At 57.8% G+C, this 16,231-nt stretch overlaps 1 protein-coding gene across 1 annotated transcript; it reads right to left on the reverse strand.

Annotated features, from left to right (window-relative positions):
* Positions 1–2,217: 2,217 nt before the first annotated feature.
* SYT12 (synaptotagmin 12) lies at positions 2,218–13,319 on the reverse strand. Its single transcript, XM_058662375.1, has 7 exons — positions 13,286–13,319; positions 9,511–9,704; positions 6,036–6,428; positions 4,755–4,970; positions 4,036–4,156; positions 3,232–3,365; positions 2,218–2,641 (listed from the first exon to the last, which is right to left on the reverse strand). The coding sequence occupies exons 1-7, from the start codon at positions 13,317–13,319 to the stop codon at positions 2,468–2,470; spliced, it is 1,266 nt and encodes a 421-aa protein (XP_058518358.1). The 3' UTR covers positions 2,218–2,467.
* Positions 13,320–16,231: the final 2,912 nt, after the last annotated feature.

Raw genomic sequence — 16,231 nt, forward strand, 5'->3', positions numbered from 1 at the left:
TCTCTGCTCCCTCCTTGGGGTCGGGGTGGTCAGTAATGGGGCTTTGGGGACTGAGCCCCTGAGAGAGGCAGTAGCTGGACTCAAGCCAGCCTCAGCGCCACCCCAGACTTCAGAATCTCCCACATTCTTGCCCCCTCCCAGTTTTCCTTGAATTTATTCTCAGGCCAGGGCAGGTGGCCTGGTCACACTGGCTGGCCAGGGCCCTTGTATATTGTGACTGACCACTTCCGGCCCACACTGACCCCGTTCCCTCCAGTCCTCTGGAACCCTGCCCAGTGAGAGGCCACCCTACAGGCCCCGGGGGAAGCAGAGGGGTCCGGGCCAGCCTCAGATGGCAGCTAAGCCAGGACCCCCTGAAGGGCAGGGGCCAAGGCTGACCCCTCAGTGTCCCCCACGCTTCCCTGGCAGGGGACAGTTTGGCTCCGGCTGGCACCCTGTTGTGGCTCAGGATGTTATGTCCAGCTGACCGTCTGTCTGGATAAATAAGGCAATGAAAGAGGGAGGCAGGGACTGAAAAGGCTGCCCCCAAGAATGAATAAACCCGAGAAATGGATGACCGGATATCTGCTGGTAGGAGGGAGTCTAGGGAGTTCAGGACTTGGTGGGGGGCCCATGACAGGTGAAGGGTCCACTTTCCAGCCTCCTCCTGCTCCCATGACCCCCGGAGCCTGGACCACCTCCCCCCACACCCCTCAAATCTGGCACTCAATCCCCCCCATACCCCTCAAATCTGGCACTCAATCCGCTTGAGCCGGTCTGTCCTGGTCTGTTCTCCGCTGCCCCCGTGTGGCCACTCTGCTCCCTGCACCACCAGGGTTTCAAGGCTTCTTGGCCAGGAACAGTGGCTGAGGTCCAGGTGTGGGATCCAGAGAACGTCCTCGCCCGACTCACCATGCTTCCCAAGGCTGCTACAGAAACTCACCCAGCTTCCCAGGGCTGCTACAGAAACTTCTGGGTGGGCCCCAGATGGGCTGGTGGGGCAGTGATGGAGTGTGAGAGGGAGCCCCGTTTGACGAGCCAGAGGTGATGCTAGGGGCTGCTGTCCCCTGGGGATGCAGCTGTGACCCTCCCGATTCTCCCAGGGAGAGCCACTGGCCAGGGTGGTGGTGGCTCCATGCAGGTGCCCTGGGGAGGGGCTGGGTGAAGGGGCAGTGTTGTTGAGTGGTCAGGAGAGGGCAGGGGGCACCTCTGGAGCCAAGCAGTCTGAGTCGGCAACCCAGCCGTGTGATCTTGGGCTTGGGCACTTAGCCCCTCCAAGCCCCTAAACAGGGGCAGGAGGAAGAAGACAGAGACCCAGATGATTGGGCTGAGCGGGGCTCTGGGAAGCCCCTCTTTATTTAAGTTTCCAAATCATTCCAGTCGGCATACTTGGTCCCCACCGCGGCCACGTAACCAGGCGACATTTCATGCAGTGAGAGGAGGAGAGGGAAAGGAGACCCAAATGCCCCGTATGTGCACGTGCTGGGCGCCCTTCTGGGCTGCAGAGGCTTGCTCAGGCCCACGGGTCCTGCTCCGAGCCGTGCTGGGTTCCCCGCGCTGGCCGTGGCACACACGACCTGTCTCAGGCCGGTGCTGGTCTCAGATCAACAACGGAACAGCCTTCAGTCCTGGTTCTCATGCCATCCCCCATGGCGCCGGACGCTGGCTGGGCCTGGGTCTCCATGGCTCATCAGGACCTGAGGGTGCCTCCAGAACAGCCACCTTCCTGGCGTGGCCTCACTTGTCTCCCCATTCCTTAGCCACCTTCCATCTTGCCTGCCTGTGCTGGGGTGGTGGCCACCTGGTCGTCCCTTTGCCCTGCCCAGCCTGCTCCTGGACCTAGTCCTGGGATGCTCTTGGCTGCCACGTCCTGGTCATCTCTGATGCCTGCCCTGGGCCCACCTACTCCACCATGCTGACCTCCTGGACTGAACCAGCCCCAGGCTTCTCCTCCCACAACTGCCAGGCAAACCAAGGAGCCTCATTGCCCCTCTGGGCTTTGCAGTGGCTGAGGCTCATGGGAATAGCTGTCAAAGAGCTGAACTCAGGACCTGGCCAGCAAGAGGAACCTGCTAGGACTTGGACTGCCCACCCCCCAACACCCCACTGGGATGCTTCCTTAACTCGTCTCTCCCCTCCTGCCACCCTCTCCCAGTTCCCAGAAACCCCCGAAGTCAATATGGCTGCCACCTCACGGGGCAGGGGAAGCTCTCCTGATGCCCTGGGTGGTATCTGGTTCTCATCACCTCTGCCAGTGCCTGACATGGTAACCAGCCCCCCAAGACCTGCTGTGTCCCTGTTGGCTTCCCAGGAAGTGAGAAGCGAAGGAGGGGGCGCCCCTGGTTCTCAGTGGCCGTGGACACAGAACCATGCCCGCCCCCTTGCTGTAGTCTGCACAGAGGGCCTGAGAGGACCAAGGGAGAGAAAGGCGGCAGGACCCCAGGGCTGGCGCGGGGGCTCTACCACCGGCCCTAGGCCACACGGGTCGCTAATGTCGCCGGACGGGGTGCCACATGGACACAGGCTTGCGCAGTGTGGCCAACATCTGGTTCCAGTGTGTGGTACCCATGCCGCTGGCCGCTGGCCCGATGATGACATGGCCCACGTTGTCCCCACGGCCGTCACTGCTGCTCTCAGCCACCGTCACACGGAGAGATAGGTCCTGGGGGAGGAAGCAAAGTGGTTGCTGGGGGGACCAGGAGCTGCCAGGGGTCTGAGTTGCAGGTGCCAGACCTCAGCAGGTGCAGGCGAGGCTGGGGGCACTGGTGGGCATGGATTTCAACAGTGGTGGCACTGACCACCAAACTCATGGCCTCCTTGTGGTGTAACTTTGGCTCCTGCAACTTCAGCGTCTCCACCTGTGCCAGGTGAGGACAAGGCCTCACATGTGGCAGAGCCGCTTGCTGGGAGTGTGTGGGATGTGATGCCACGCATGGGTCAGCATGTGTGGGAACTGCTGTGTGACTCCTGCCTGGGCAGGGAAAGCTTGAGACTGGGACTGAGAAGTGGAAACTTGACCCTAACCGACTTCCCCCGCCTCCTGCCAGAACCAAGGAAGAATCTGGGGCCTCTCCAGGCGTTGGCTGCCCAGGGCAGGCGGGGCTCGGACACCTGGTCTCTGGGGACACGCAGGAGGCTATGATACCCACGGCCAGTCCTACTGAGCCTGGGCTTCCCAGCAGGGAGGGTGCCCCCATGGAAGGTGCCCCTGGCCCTTCCCCTCCGTGGCTTTTCACCGGCCCCACCCCTCACCTGCAGTACAATGGCCGGCACGGAAAAGATCATGGCTTCGTTGAACACAGGGTTGGGGTCGTCCCTCTTCACCGCCGTCTTCTTTTTGCTCATTTTCCTCCCGTCCTGTAGCAGGTACACTTTGACGAAGGGATCTGTGGGCAGGGGTGTGTGTGTGTGCACGGAGGGGAACGCTACATGCCCGCCGGGCACAGCCCTGCCTCCCCCTCCCCCAGTCCCACTGGGCACCTGCCCGCCTCGTCAGCTCCTCCTGCACTCGGTCCCAGGTGGCAGATGAGAAAACCAAGGCTCACGTGACAACCAGGAGGGAGCCAAGCCTTGGACTTCGGTGGCTACCTCACAGCCTGCCTGCCCCCTCCACCATGGTGAGCCGGAGGGGGCTAGGCAACCCCGCCTCCTTCATTCTATAAATGGCCCTGGCATTCCCACCATCCCCCCCATCAGCACAGACGTCAGCCTGAGTCACGGGCATCCGCCTGCGCTCCAGGGCCTGACTCAGTGGTGTGGCTCTGAAATACCAGCTCAGTGCCTAGCCACGCCCCTCGCCTACCAGGTGCACCTGCTTGGGCCCAGGGTGCCTGCAGTGGTGGGGTTCCCCCAGCCCTCTGTCTTCAGCTGCCTCTATGGTCCTGCCTGGCACCCACCCCCACCCGATGGCCCTGGTCCTTTGTCGGGAAGCAGGTGTCTCTCGCTGCAGGGCTGCTCTTACTGCTCTTACTGGCCCAACTGTTGCCCCAGCCCCTGGGCTCTACGGGAGCTCCGAGGGGCCCTGTGTCCTGATGCCTGCCAGCACCAGGGCCTTACCCGCTGTGGTCTTGTCATTGTTCCAGACGAGGTTCTTGGCCTTCACCACGACCACAGTGAGGCGTTCGGCCGTGGGCAGGTAGCTGAGGGACAGCAGGATCTCCCCCACGGCGTCAGCCACCTGGGGGACAGCCAAGAGACTCAGAGAGCTTCTCCCTGCCTCCCCGTCCTATCTGCCCAGGGAGCCCAAAGGCCTTGATCTCTCAGAAAACCAGAAGCTTCCTTCCCCAGGCAATAATTCTGGGGTGGGGTTAGGGCACTGGTGTGATGGAGAGGACGAGAGAGCTGCCTCCCCCCGTCGCCCTGCCATTGGGCACCACACCAGTCAAACTTGGCAATCAAGTGCAGCTCTGTGCCGCCTTCCAGGCCCAGGAAAGTGCTGGGACATAGAGAGCACTCCTCCCTTTGTAAAGAGGTGACCTTGAGCCTGACCTCTGTCTACAACAGGCTATGACAGGGTCAGGGGCACACCTCCCTAATGGGCAGAAGCTCTGAGGGTGTGTTCCCAGGAGCAGCAGCCAAGCTGGGGTCAGTGGTCACGGGGAGTCGCTCCCTGTACGTGACGGACAGGTCTCTTCTGCTCCCCTCATGCTGTCGGGGCCGCGCTGCTGTCCCAGGATGGTGGTGGTGGTGGCATCCCTCCTGGACGGGCCCTCGTCCCCGACGGCGGCAGCAGTGGTGGTGAGGTCCCTCCTGCATGGGCCCTCGTCCCAGCTCACCTTGTTCTGGTCCTGCAGGTAGAGCCAGCCGCTGAAGGGCTGCAGGGAAAGGTCCAGCACTGACAGCTTGAGCTCCACCACGCCCGTGCTCACGGTCCGCTCGTCCTCATCAATGCCGAACACAGAGAACCGCAGGCTCTTCTCCTCCAAGGCTGCGGGGTCCAGGGGCACGGAGAACTTCTCGTCGAAGAAGATGGAGTAGGCGTTGCGCTGCAGCTATGGAAGTGCCGGGCGGGGAATGGCATGTCAGGACTGGGGAACAGGTCCATGGGCAGGTGGATGTGTGGGTGTGCAGCTGGGAGGGGCACAGCTGGAGGGCGGGCAGGAGGACGTGTGTGGTGTGTGCGTGGTTGGATGGATGGACTGGCAGGCGTGTGGGCAGGCGAAGGTATGAGTGCATACATGGATGTGGAGGTGTGAAGAGATGGATGGATGGATGGGTGGGTGAATGGGGGTGTGTACAGTTGGGTGGGCAGGCACACAGGTGGGTGCATGGGGGGCACACTCCATTTCACAGCACACCCTGCCTGTGGAATCCACCAGCCTCCTCCCAGGCAGTGGTGGGCAGGCCCCTGGGAAGGTGTCCCGTGGCAATGCTTGCCTGTAGCACTGGCTGCCTCCCCTGCAGCTTGACGGTATAGAGGGTGCTGTCCCCTGTGCCCACCCTGGCACCTCACCAAGGGGTCTGCCCGGTGGGACTGGCTCACATGTGGTGCTCAAAGCTCTGCCTTCCAGAGAGCAGAGCACCCATCAGCGCACCAGCAGCCCCACACAACTCTCATGTCCCTGCCTAGGCTCTCCGTTCCTGTGGGACAACCGCCTTGTCCCAACCTGGCCTCAGTATCCTAGCTCCTCCTGGTCTTTGGGCTCCATCTCGCTTTGCTCTGGCCACAGTGTCCTGCCCAGAGGGGCCTGGGCCCCCACACCTGCTCTGAGCTGGCACTCAGGTGGACAAGGGTACCCTGCTTCCTGCCTGGGGTTGACCTTGGCCCTAGGAGCCCTGGGCTAAGGGCTCCTGCCCGATGTGGCTGAATCCATCGCTTCCTCCATAATTTCAATGCGCATGGCACACTTCAGCCACTTACCCAAGGTCACCCTGCTAGGCAGTGCCAGGACTTGGATTTGAACCCTGGCAGTAGGCAGGGCTCTGAGGTCCCTCTCCCAGCTACTCTCGTCCATCCTCACAGAGGTCCAGTCTGTAGACCCACGCTCCAGTGCCCTACCCCTGCAGAACACCCAGGCCATGCCCCCTGCTCCCCGCCCCGGGGAGGCCCCACTCACCCTGGAGATGCCCACGATCTGCTCGTCGGGCAGCAGGCTGACACGCATGAAGCAGGACTCGAAGTGGGCTTCCTCGCGCTCCAGCAGGTCTCTGCCCTGCAGCACGGCCACGTGCAGGGTGTGGGAGGCAGCAGCATAGTCCATGCTCACCTCTACCTGGCCCAGGGTGAAGTCCTGCCCGAAGGTGTTGCTCACGGAGGAGATGGAACTGAGCGAGTCAGCCGACTGGGACTTGCGCAGCGGCCCATAGGGGGCCAGGTCCAACTCGCGGCCCATCAGCTCCAGCGGCCCCAACTCGCTGATGCTCTCGAAGGTGTCCTCAATGCTAAGGCTGCCTTTGCGGCTGGGTGGGCCCCGAGGGCCAGGCCGCTGGGCATTCCAGGTGGGCGTCCTCTGCGGAGGGGAGGGTGAGCAAAAGGGACATGGCCAAGGTCAGTAGGGGACCACCAAACGCTGCTGTAAGCTAACGCTAGGATCTCCTCAGCGATCAGGCTAAGGCTTGGCCCCCGAGTGTTGGGAGATGGGTGGTGGGGCTGGGGGTGGCTGAGAGGTGTGGAGGAGTCGCCAGCAGGGGTACGCTGCCACTCCTGGGTATAGGAGTTTTTCTTCTTACAGGACTTGGGTAAGGACAGCTGTTGGAGGTGGGTATGGTGGTTCAATAGGCTAATCTTCCACCTTGCAGTGCCAGTATCCAGTACAGGCACTAATCCTGGCTGCTCCACTTCCCATCCAGCTCCCTGCTGAGCCTGGGAAAACAGCAGAGGATGGCCCATGTGCTTAGGTCCCTGCACCCGTGTGGGAGACCTGGAAGAGGCTCCTGGCTTCAGATCAGCTCAGCTCTGACCACTGCAGCCGTCTGAGGGGTGAATCAGCGGATGGGGGATATGTCTCTGACTCTCCTAGGCTGTCTCCTGTGCCCACCTCCTCTGACACTTCCTTATGTCCACAGCCGTGAACACGCGAGACCCCCATTGCTTATTGAGTCCTTGAGTCGGGATTCCGTCACAGCCGCAAGGAGCTGAGACAGTTGGAAGGCTTCTCAGTCAATGTGGTTTTAGGTCACTTCCTTTTCTCTCCTCAACCAGGAAGCCAGCAATGTCTTTTTCAAAATAGTTTATAAGGGCCCGGCGGCGTGGTCTAGCGGCTAAAGTCCTCGCCTTGAAAGCCCCGGGATCCCATATGGGCGCCGGTTCTAATCCCGGCAGCTCCACTTCCCATCCAGCTCCCTGCTTGTGGCCTGGGAAAGCAGTGGAGGACGGCCCAATGCTTTGGGACCCTGCACCCGCATAGGAGACCCGGAAGAGGTTCCAGGTTCCCGGCATCGGATCGGCACGCACCGGCCCGTTGCGGCTCACTTGGGGAGTGAAACATCGGACGGAAGATCTTCCTCTCTGTCTCTCCTCCTCTGTGTATATCTGGCTGTAATAAAATGAATAAATCTTTAAAAAAAAAAAAATAGTTTATAAACATGGATTTCCACATATACAGAGATGGACATCTACAATGAAAAAGTAGTAGGCAAGGAAGTGTCCAGCTGGAGGGGATCCGGCAAAAGACCTAGGTGACAGGAGCCAGTTGGTGGTGTAGGAAGCTAATCCTCCACCTGCAAGCACCGACACCCCATATTGGCGCCGGTTCAAGTCTCAGTGCTCCACTTCCCATCCAGCTCCCTGCCTGTGGCCTGGGAAAGCAGCAGAAGATGGCCTAAAGCCTTGGCACACTGCACCCCCATGAGAGACCTGGAAGAAGCTCCTGGCTCTTGGTTTCAGATCGGTTCAGCTATGGCCATTGCAACCACTTGGGGAGTGAATCAACGGATGGAAGATTGTTCTATGTCTCTTTCTCGGTTCCTCTGCCTTTCAAAGTAGTAAATCAATCTTTTTTTAAGATATATCTATATATATATATATATTTTTAATTTATTTTGAATTATGTGTTACAATTTCATATAGACTGGCATTTCCCCCTAAAAGTTTACAAGACAGCTCCATGTTGGGTAACACTTGCCCAAAATTTTGGGTTTCTTTCTCTAAGTGAACTTTGCCTGCATTGTCGTGCTGTGATGCGCACTTGCTCGGCCCCCGCTGCTGCACACGGAGGCCTTTCTACGTCTCCACACACACCCACAGCAACGTGGAAGCAGCTTCCATGAAATGCTGCCTCAGAGGACTCAGTTCCCCCCGAAGGCCATCACCCGTGTTCGACAGAATGCTCTTGGAACACCCGTGCCGGTTCACACGGCGCCTGGCAGTGTGCAAATCCGTCCACGCAGTTGCCTGGCACGCGGGAGCAGGTGGCATGCCTATCTGCTAGCAGATCCTGGCTGTGCCCGTTGGCCTCTGCAGAGGCTTGGCAAGCACGCTGCCAAGTGCCACATGGTGTCAGGTACGGCAGATTCAGCAAGATAGAGCAAAAATGACAGCCCAAGAAGGGCTGGCACCCCCTTGCAGGGCACCCACGCCCACTCAAGGCAGTGCCCACTGCACCGCCCACTGTGGCACTCGGCGATCACCACAATGAATGGTGTGGTAGCTCGTGAACACAGGGCTGGTGTGCGAGTGTGTGTGATTTATCCGAGCACAAAAATGCATGCCTCTGTGTGCGTGTACACGAGAGCTTCCATTCACCGGTTCACTTTCCGAACGCCTGTTGCGGCCAGGCCGAGGCCAGGAGCCAAGAACTCTGAGTCTCATGTGGATGCAGGAACCCAAGGCCGTGGACCAGCAGGGGTGTCAACAGGGAGCTGGTTTGGAAGTAGAGTAGCAGGGACCCCAATTGGGTGCTGATGTGGGATGTGGGTGTCGCAGGTGGCAGCTTAGCCCACTGTGCCACAGCACTGGCCCCTGAACTCAGGCATGTGCTGCTTGGTGCTTGACAACAGCGGTGAGTGAGGTGAGGGGTGCAAGATGCACTGAAGGGCAGAGGACAAAAACTGGGAAGAAAAGCTGTGAATGGTTAGAAAGCCACAAACAACTGCTCCCCCACCCCGGGGGTGGCATGTGGGGGAGATGTTTCTTTTTACTTGCACTTTTAAATATTTGTTTGTACGATCTGAGAGACAGATGGAGAGACCCTCTCATCCACAGGTTCGCCTTGCCAAAGTCAGCTGTGGCCAGGGCTCGGTCGAGATGGAGCTGGGAGCCATACCGGACTCCATCGTGGGTGGAAGGAGACGACGTGTTTGAGCCTTGCCGAGCCTGCGTTAGGAGTCAGGCGCAGAGCCAGGGACAGGGACCTGGGCGCTCTGACGTGAAATGGGACCCTCGTAAACACCCCGCCCCACAAGCTGGTTCTGAAGATGGAAGCCGGCCTTCCTTCCCTCCTTGGCGGGAGCTGCAGGTGCATAGGATAAGGTAGGTCTGGGCCTCATTCCTAGAGGGAACATTAATGGGGAGGGCACGAAGGCTGATGCTGAGGGCGGGCAGCAGGGATGTGGGGGCAGCCTGGGGCGCACCTGTGGGCACAGTATCCTTACCTTCCTCCCGGCCTCCGCAGAGGCCTCGCCGTACTTCCTCTGCAGGTACCGGTAGTCGTAGTTGGGGAACGGCGAGGGGCTGGGGAAACTGCCGGATGCCCACAGCCGCCACAGGCTCACTGCCGCGATGCCCAGCAGTGCCAGTGCCCCCGCGGCGTAGACGCCCACCTCCCAGCCCGGCGGGCTCTGGATGACTGCAAGGCAAGGGAGGTCTCCGGTGAGCGGGAGGTGGGGCGGGGTGGTCTTGTTCCTTGCTTCACACTCCAGCCCGCATAAGCGGGGCTCCATCACCCGATGACCGCAGACACAGAACGCCCCACACCCACCCTACAGAACTGGGGTCAGCGCAGTCAAAAGGAACCAAGGGGACGGCTTGGAAGAAACCAGGCACATACCCCGTGCGGAAGATGGAGGAGCAGTGTCGCACTAACTTAGAGCCAGCCCGCTAGGGTCCAGCCGGTGGTTTCCCTACGAACGGAGCGTCAGCATTCCTCGCCCCCACCCAGACGAGGTCAGGGAGGCCTCACCCAGCCTGGGGCTTAGCACAAGGCCCTGCCTTGCTTTGAGGAGCAGGAAGTGCAGTGGGGAGGGGGGCAGGTACACAAAGCATTGCCACCCAGGGTCCCACTGGGCGAGTTTGTTCTGGGGGAGATGAGGGAGTGAGTCACTGGCTGTATTTATAACAGCAGAAAACAGCCAGAGGCACCCATAGAGGGGCTGGCGGCGGGTGGCCGAGCGGCCTGGGGAGGAATATGTCACTGGCCCGCAGAATGAAAATTGAGGTCACCCAAATGGCACCGGGACAAGAGGAGGAAATGCTTCCAGTATTGCTAAGAGAGAGAGAAAAAAACAAATATCCCACAGCGTGCGATCACACAAGATCATGATGCAAAAATCAGATAGTATGTAGGTGATCTGGAAGATGGGTTCAGAAGAATGGGGTACAAGTAGCACAGCCCCCTACTTCTGTTGCCACATAAAACCATCACCAGGACCTCTGCAGAAGGTCCCAGGCCAGTCCTGGCAGGGTTCCAGAATGTTCCGAAGAGCAGAGGAGTGACTGGTTAACTGCAGAAGGCTACATGGGACCAAGCCAGTGCTGAGGGTTGGTGAGAGGCCTGGGCTGGAGCCTGGGAGAGGGCAGGCAATGGGTCAGGTGGGCCAGGGCAGAGCATGGCCAGGCCTGAATGGGAACACTAAGGGAAAAGGAGACTGGTGTTCTTGTCCCCAGGCCAGAAGAGAGAGGCAGAGCGGGGAGTGGGGCAGGGAAGGGCCCAGGAAGGTGGACATTCGCTGGCCAACTGTTTTTATAGAGTATCAGCCTTGGGGTGAACAGGATACAATCCCAAGGGGAGCCAGGCCCACTCAGCCTAGACACGACTCTGCTGAACAGGTGCCCTAATTGCTTACTATTCAATTTCTCCCTGGCCCTGCGATAAACACTTCACATACAAGGAACGTTAAGAAGCAGCTCACAGGAAATGAGTACTTCAAGCAAGTTTGTGCCAGGGCCTGGTTGGGGTTCTTGGGGGTTGCCCCGACTTGGCTACAGTGCCCACTGGCGTTCGTGAGAGCTGGGTCTGAGGACCAGCTCAGTAGGGGCTCTAAGGAGTCGGCCCCATGGGTCCACTCCACTCGCTCCCCAACCTCAGGGAACACACAGGGACATCTGGTCTGGCATCGGAGCACAGGGTGTGGGGCTGAGCCGCCCCTGCTAGGCAGGCACACGAAAGACGGGCCAGCCAGATCAGCCTCTGATTCTACAGAGGACCTGGACTGCCCCACCGAAAGATGGAAGCAGCAGGTGGAACAACGCTCCAGGCTAAATTCTCCAGCAAGTAGCCAAGGCTACGGACACACCAGAACGCGGGCAGCCGGCGGCTGTGGGAAGCGGTAACTCACCCCTGGGGCGATGAGGCCAACGCCATCTCACAACACCCGAGGTTACTCAAGTAACACCCGCAGGACGCTCCCCCATCAGGGCCACTGGGACAACAGCAGGTCCCTGGCACTGATGGGATCTGACCGCAAGGAGCGGGGCCACGGCTCCCTCTTGGCGCACCTTGGCCCACCCACATCACAGGAGGGAGGGCGGAGTCTTCAACCTCCTTTCCCTACCCCTTCATCCCTTCTCATCCCACCTGCAGACTTACATGAGCTTGCAATCCCCTTACTTGTGTAAAATTAAATTTAAAAATTGGGCCCGGTGCTGTGGTCTAGCAGCTAAAGTCCTCGCCTTGAACGCACCGGGATCCCATATGGATGCCGGTTCTAATCCCGGCAGCTCCACTTCCCATCCAGCTCCCTGCTTGTGGCCTGGGAAAGCAGTTGAGGACGGCCCAAAGCTTTGGGACCCTGCACCCGTGTGGGAGACCCAGAAGAGGTTCCTGGTTTCGGATTGGCGCGCACCAGCCGTTGCGGTTACTTGGGGAGTGAAGATCTTCTCTGTCTCTCCTCCTCTCTGTATATCTGACTTTGTAATAAAAATAAATAAATCTTTAAAAATATAAATTAAAAAAAATTATCTTTGTTCAGGGCAGACCAAGCTGAGCCTTTTGTTCCATTCCCCACACCCCATACTTTCTGAACCCCGCCCCTCACCTCTGAGCCCATCAGGCACTCGAAATCACGCCATGAGAAATACCCCGTCCCAGGCCCAGGTGAGGAAGCTGAGGACAGATTTTCTCAGACCAGCCTGAGACTGGGGCACAGTCTGGCCTCAGCTCTCTGTGCCCTGGGTAGCTCCAGCCCAGGTTCGGGGCTCAGGTATGGGGCTGAGCTCGGGGGAGCCGGCTGAGGGGACAGCAAGCACACAGACCTGGGTGCGGACACTCGCCATGTGCGAGCTCGCTGAAGCTTCCCCACAGCCCAGGCAGGCCTGGCTGTTCCCACTTTACAGATGAGTAATGGGAGGTTAGAAAAGGTCTTATCACCTGCCCGAGGCCACGCCAAGGCTTTAGCCAAAGCTGGGGGGGGGGCTTGCAAGTCAACACAGAGGGGTCCTGCCTGGGGCCTGGGACCGACAGTCCCTTGTTTATTCCACTGGCACTGGCAGAAGCCACGTTAGGCTGGGAGCAGTTGCCATGAGGATGCTGCCCTGGGTGCTTCTCGCTGGCCCCTTTGCTCTCTTGCTAAGTTGGTGAGTACTCTCATTGGGATACCACAACTACAGTAAGGCTGCAGGTGCTGCTGGGAAAATGAGCAGCCATCCACTGTGGCCCTGACTGCTTGACTGCCCCTGCCAGCACACTGGCCGCTGCAGCAGAGAAAGCACTGTTTAGGGACTGGGTGACCCTGGGCTATAAGAATCTGACATGGAGCTTTTTGGGTGTTTTTGACACAAGGGTCTCAGAGGGCAGAGGTGAGGACCCAGGAACTACTGAAGGGAGCAGATGAGGAAATTTTTTTTTTTTTTTTACATTTTTTTATTGTTTTTTTTATTATTATTAATTTCATTGCATTATGTGACACACATTTTTTTTTTTTGCACTGGAATTCCCCCCGCCCCTCCCCAAACCCTCCCCCTCCCACAGTGGATTGCTCCACCCCGCTGTATTTCCATAGTTCAAACTCAGTTGAGATTCTTTCATTGGAGGTTTTGACCAATCGTAAAGTCCAGCATCTAATTGTCCTGGCAGATTCAACGGCTTCCTGATGAGGAAATTTGAGGCTACTACTGGCCTGACCAGTCCCACAGGCTGGGAGGCTGCTGTGCGATGACCCGCAGGCATGACCCATGGTGGAAGGCTGTGGGGGACCGCCCCTGGGGACTTACCGCTCAGGTGGTACTCAGCCACGTCCACGGCCATGGTGCCTGCCCCAGCGCCTGTGACTGCAAGGGGGAGAGAGGGGACTGCTGAAAGACACAGCCCTAACCGAATGTCCCACATCCTGGGTGACCACACGCCTATCCACCCTCCACTGCCCCTAGCCCAGGAGTCACAACAGGCTGGGAAGGTGTGCCTCCACCACAGGTAGGTGGCTTTAGGTGGCATTTAAAAAAAAAAAAAAGATGTATTGGGCCTGGTGTCGTAGCCTAGCAGCTAAAGTCCTCACCTTGCACGCATCAGGATCCTATATGTGTGTTGGTCCTAATCCTGGCCACCCCATTTCCCATCCAGCTCCCTGCTTGTGGCCTGGGAAAGCAGTGGAGGACGGCCCAGAGCTTTGGGATCCTGCACCTGCGTGGGAGACCAGGAAGAGGCTCCTGGCTTCTGGTTTCAGATCGTCACAGCTCTGGCCATTGAGGCCGCTTGGGGAGTGAACCAGTGAATGGAAGATCTTCCTCTCTGTCTCTCCTCCTCTCTGTACATCTGCCTTTCCAATAAAATAAATCTTATAAAAAATAAGATAAAAAGATAAATAACCCCTTGTCTTGCATCTGCTGGGGTCCCATATTGGTGCTGGTTTGTGTCCCTGCCTGTTCCACGTCCCATCCAGCTCCCTGCTTATGGCCTGGGAAAGCAGTCGAGGACGGCCCAAAGCCTTGGGACCCTGCACCTGTAAGGGAGAGCTGGAGGAAGTTCCTGGCTCCTGGTTTTGCATTGGCTCAGCTCTGGCCAATTTCTTTATTTAAATTTGCCTTTCCAAGAAAAAAGAAATGTATACACTTTTAATCTGACAAGCAGTTATAGGTAGACAGGAGGAGAGTCAGAGAGAGACCTTCCTTCTGCTGGTTCACTCCTCAAATGACCACAACAGCCAAAGCTGAGCTGGTCTGAAACCAGGAGCCAGGGGCCTCCTCTGTGCTTCCCACAGTGGGTGCAGAGCCCTAGGACGTGGGTCCTTGCTGCTTTTGAAGAGCCTGAAAGTTTTCTGCCCTTTGTGATCCCGCCTTGACGGCTTGGCTGGGGGCTGTGTGGATTCTAGACCTGACACCCGGCAGGACACCTGGCAGGTCACGTAGGCAGACCACTCCTCAGGAAGGAGGTACCTGGTGTTTGATAAGATCCACCACCCTATAGCTCATCGATTTGTACTTTTTGAAAGTTGCTAGTTTCAAACCCACCAATAGAAGCCTGCTAGATCATGACTGTATAATTAATAGCCTGAAATGTGTAAAAACTGGGGAGCTTGGGCTCTCGGGGTCTGGCTTTTCTCTCGGGCTCTCTCTCTGGCTCGCGGGCTTGCTGCGGATCCTGCAGCGGCTGCCCCTCCCCCGCCTGGCCATGCTGGGCTGGGGGAGGTGGCTGGGAGGCCTAGGTTAGTTTGAATAAACCACCTTTTTGCCTTAACACGGACTTCAGGCTTGATGATTATCTGGGGATTTCAGAAACCAGCACAACACTTTCCCAGGCCATTAGCAGAGAGCTTGAGCAGCTGCGACCCAAACCGGTGCCCGTATGGGATGCTGGTGCTGGAGGTGCAGGCTTGGTGCACTATGCTATGGCACCTGCCCCCTTAGACGGCATTTAAATAGTGCTGTTTGATACTCTTGTCAAGGCCTCCTATCAGAGCTTCCAGATCAAGTGCAGGCCGCCTACTGAAGTCTGAGGGTGCTTCCCCAAGTTCACAGAAAAACAGTGAAATTCTGGTTCAGACACCAAGCAGTTCTGCACCCAGCACAGTTTGTGCGTGAACACACATTGCTCAGGAACTTTTGGAAGACTTTTTGCATGTACAGATCTTTATTTCTTGCACAAAACATTCTTTCAATTCCAATTTCCCATGGAAGTTTCCCCGCATATCCCACATATTGCATGAGACATATTTATGCAAACACAATGATGCACTGCTCACTGCAGTCCCCAAGTAACAGGGTGCCCTGTGCTTGGGCTGCTCCACCTAGCTACCACACCCCACTTTGCTCCTAACGCCAGCAGCCTATGCCCACCAACCTGCTTGCAGTGCATTCGAGCTGGCCCCTTCACTGGCATGAGCCTGCCTCCCAAGGTGTCTTTTTTTCTCCTTCTAAAGTTTTCATTTATTTTATCTGAAAGACAGAGTCACAGCTATAGAGTGAGATCTTCCATCTGCTGGTTTCCTCCCCAAATGGCCACCAGGGCCAGGGCTGGGACAGACAGAAGCCAGGAGCCTGAAATTCCAGGCTTTGAATTGCCCCGGGGGGTGGCAGGGGCCCAGGGTCTTGGGCCATCTTCAGCTGCTCTCCCAGGCGCCTTAGTGGAGAGCTAGCTAGGAGCAAACCAGCAGAAACCCGTGCTCAACTGGGATGCTGGTGTCACAGGCAGCTGCTTAACTTGTCCCACCACAACAGTGCCTCCCTTCCACCTGGAAAGAAAGGGCTGCCTGGGTCGGCTTCCTCCCCACCTCTCCCTGAGAGAGGAGTTAGACTGGGTAACAGGCGGTTACGGCATTCTGGGTCCCCAAGTCATCATTTTTTTTCAAATATAAAGGGGTATTTTCCCCACCATGTCTTGGATTCACCAGAGCATGTTTCTCCCAGACAAGTGCATATTTTAACATATCAGGAACACCCTTCCCCGAGAGACAAGGGCAACATTAACATATCAATTCCCCACCCGAAGTATCAGCCATTGTCTCCAGCCATTGCCTGGGAGAGTCTCAGGTTGGTCTCCTTATCATTGAAAAGGGACCAAGGAAGTTGGCCAGTGACACCTTTCTGGGCCTTTAGTCCCAAGGCCAGGTACCATGGAAACCAGGAATTCAACTCTGTTTATGGAGAAACATCTTTGAAGTAAACCTTTAAAAGGTGCTTACCGGGCCTCGCCTTGAAAGCCCCAGGATCCCATATGGGCGCCGG

Source organism: Ochotona princeps, chromosome 4 (assembly GCF_030435755.1).
Source record: "Ochotona princeps isolate mOchPri1 chromosome 4, mOchPri1.hap1, whole genome shotgun sequence".
NCBI lineage: Eukaryota > Metazoa > Chordata > Mammalia > Lagomorpha > Ochotonidae > Ochotona > Ochotona princeps.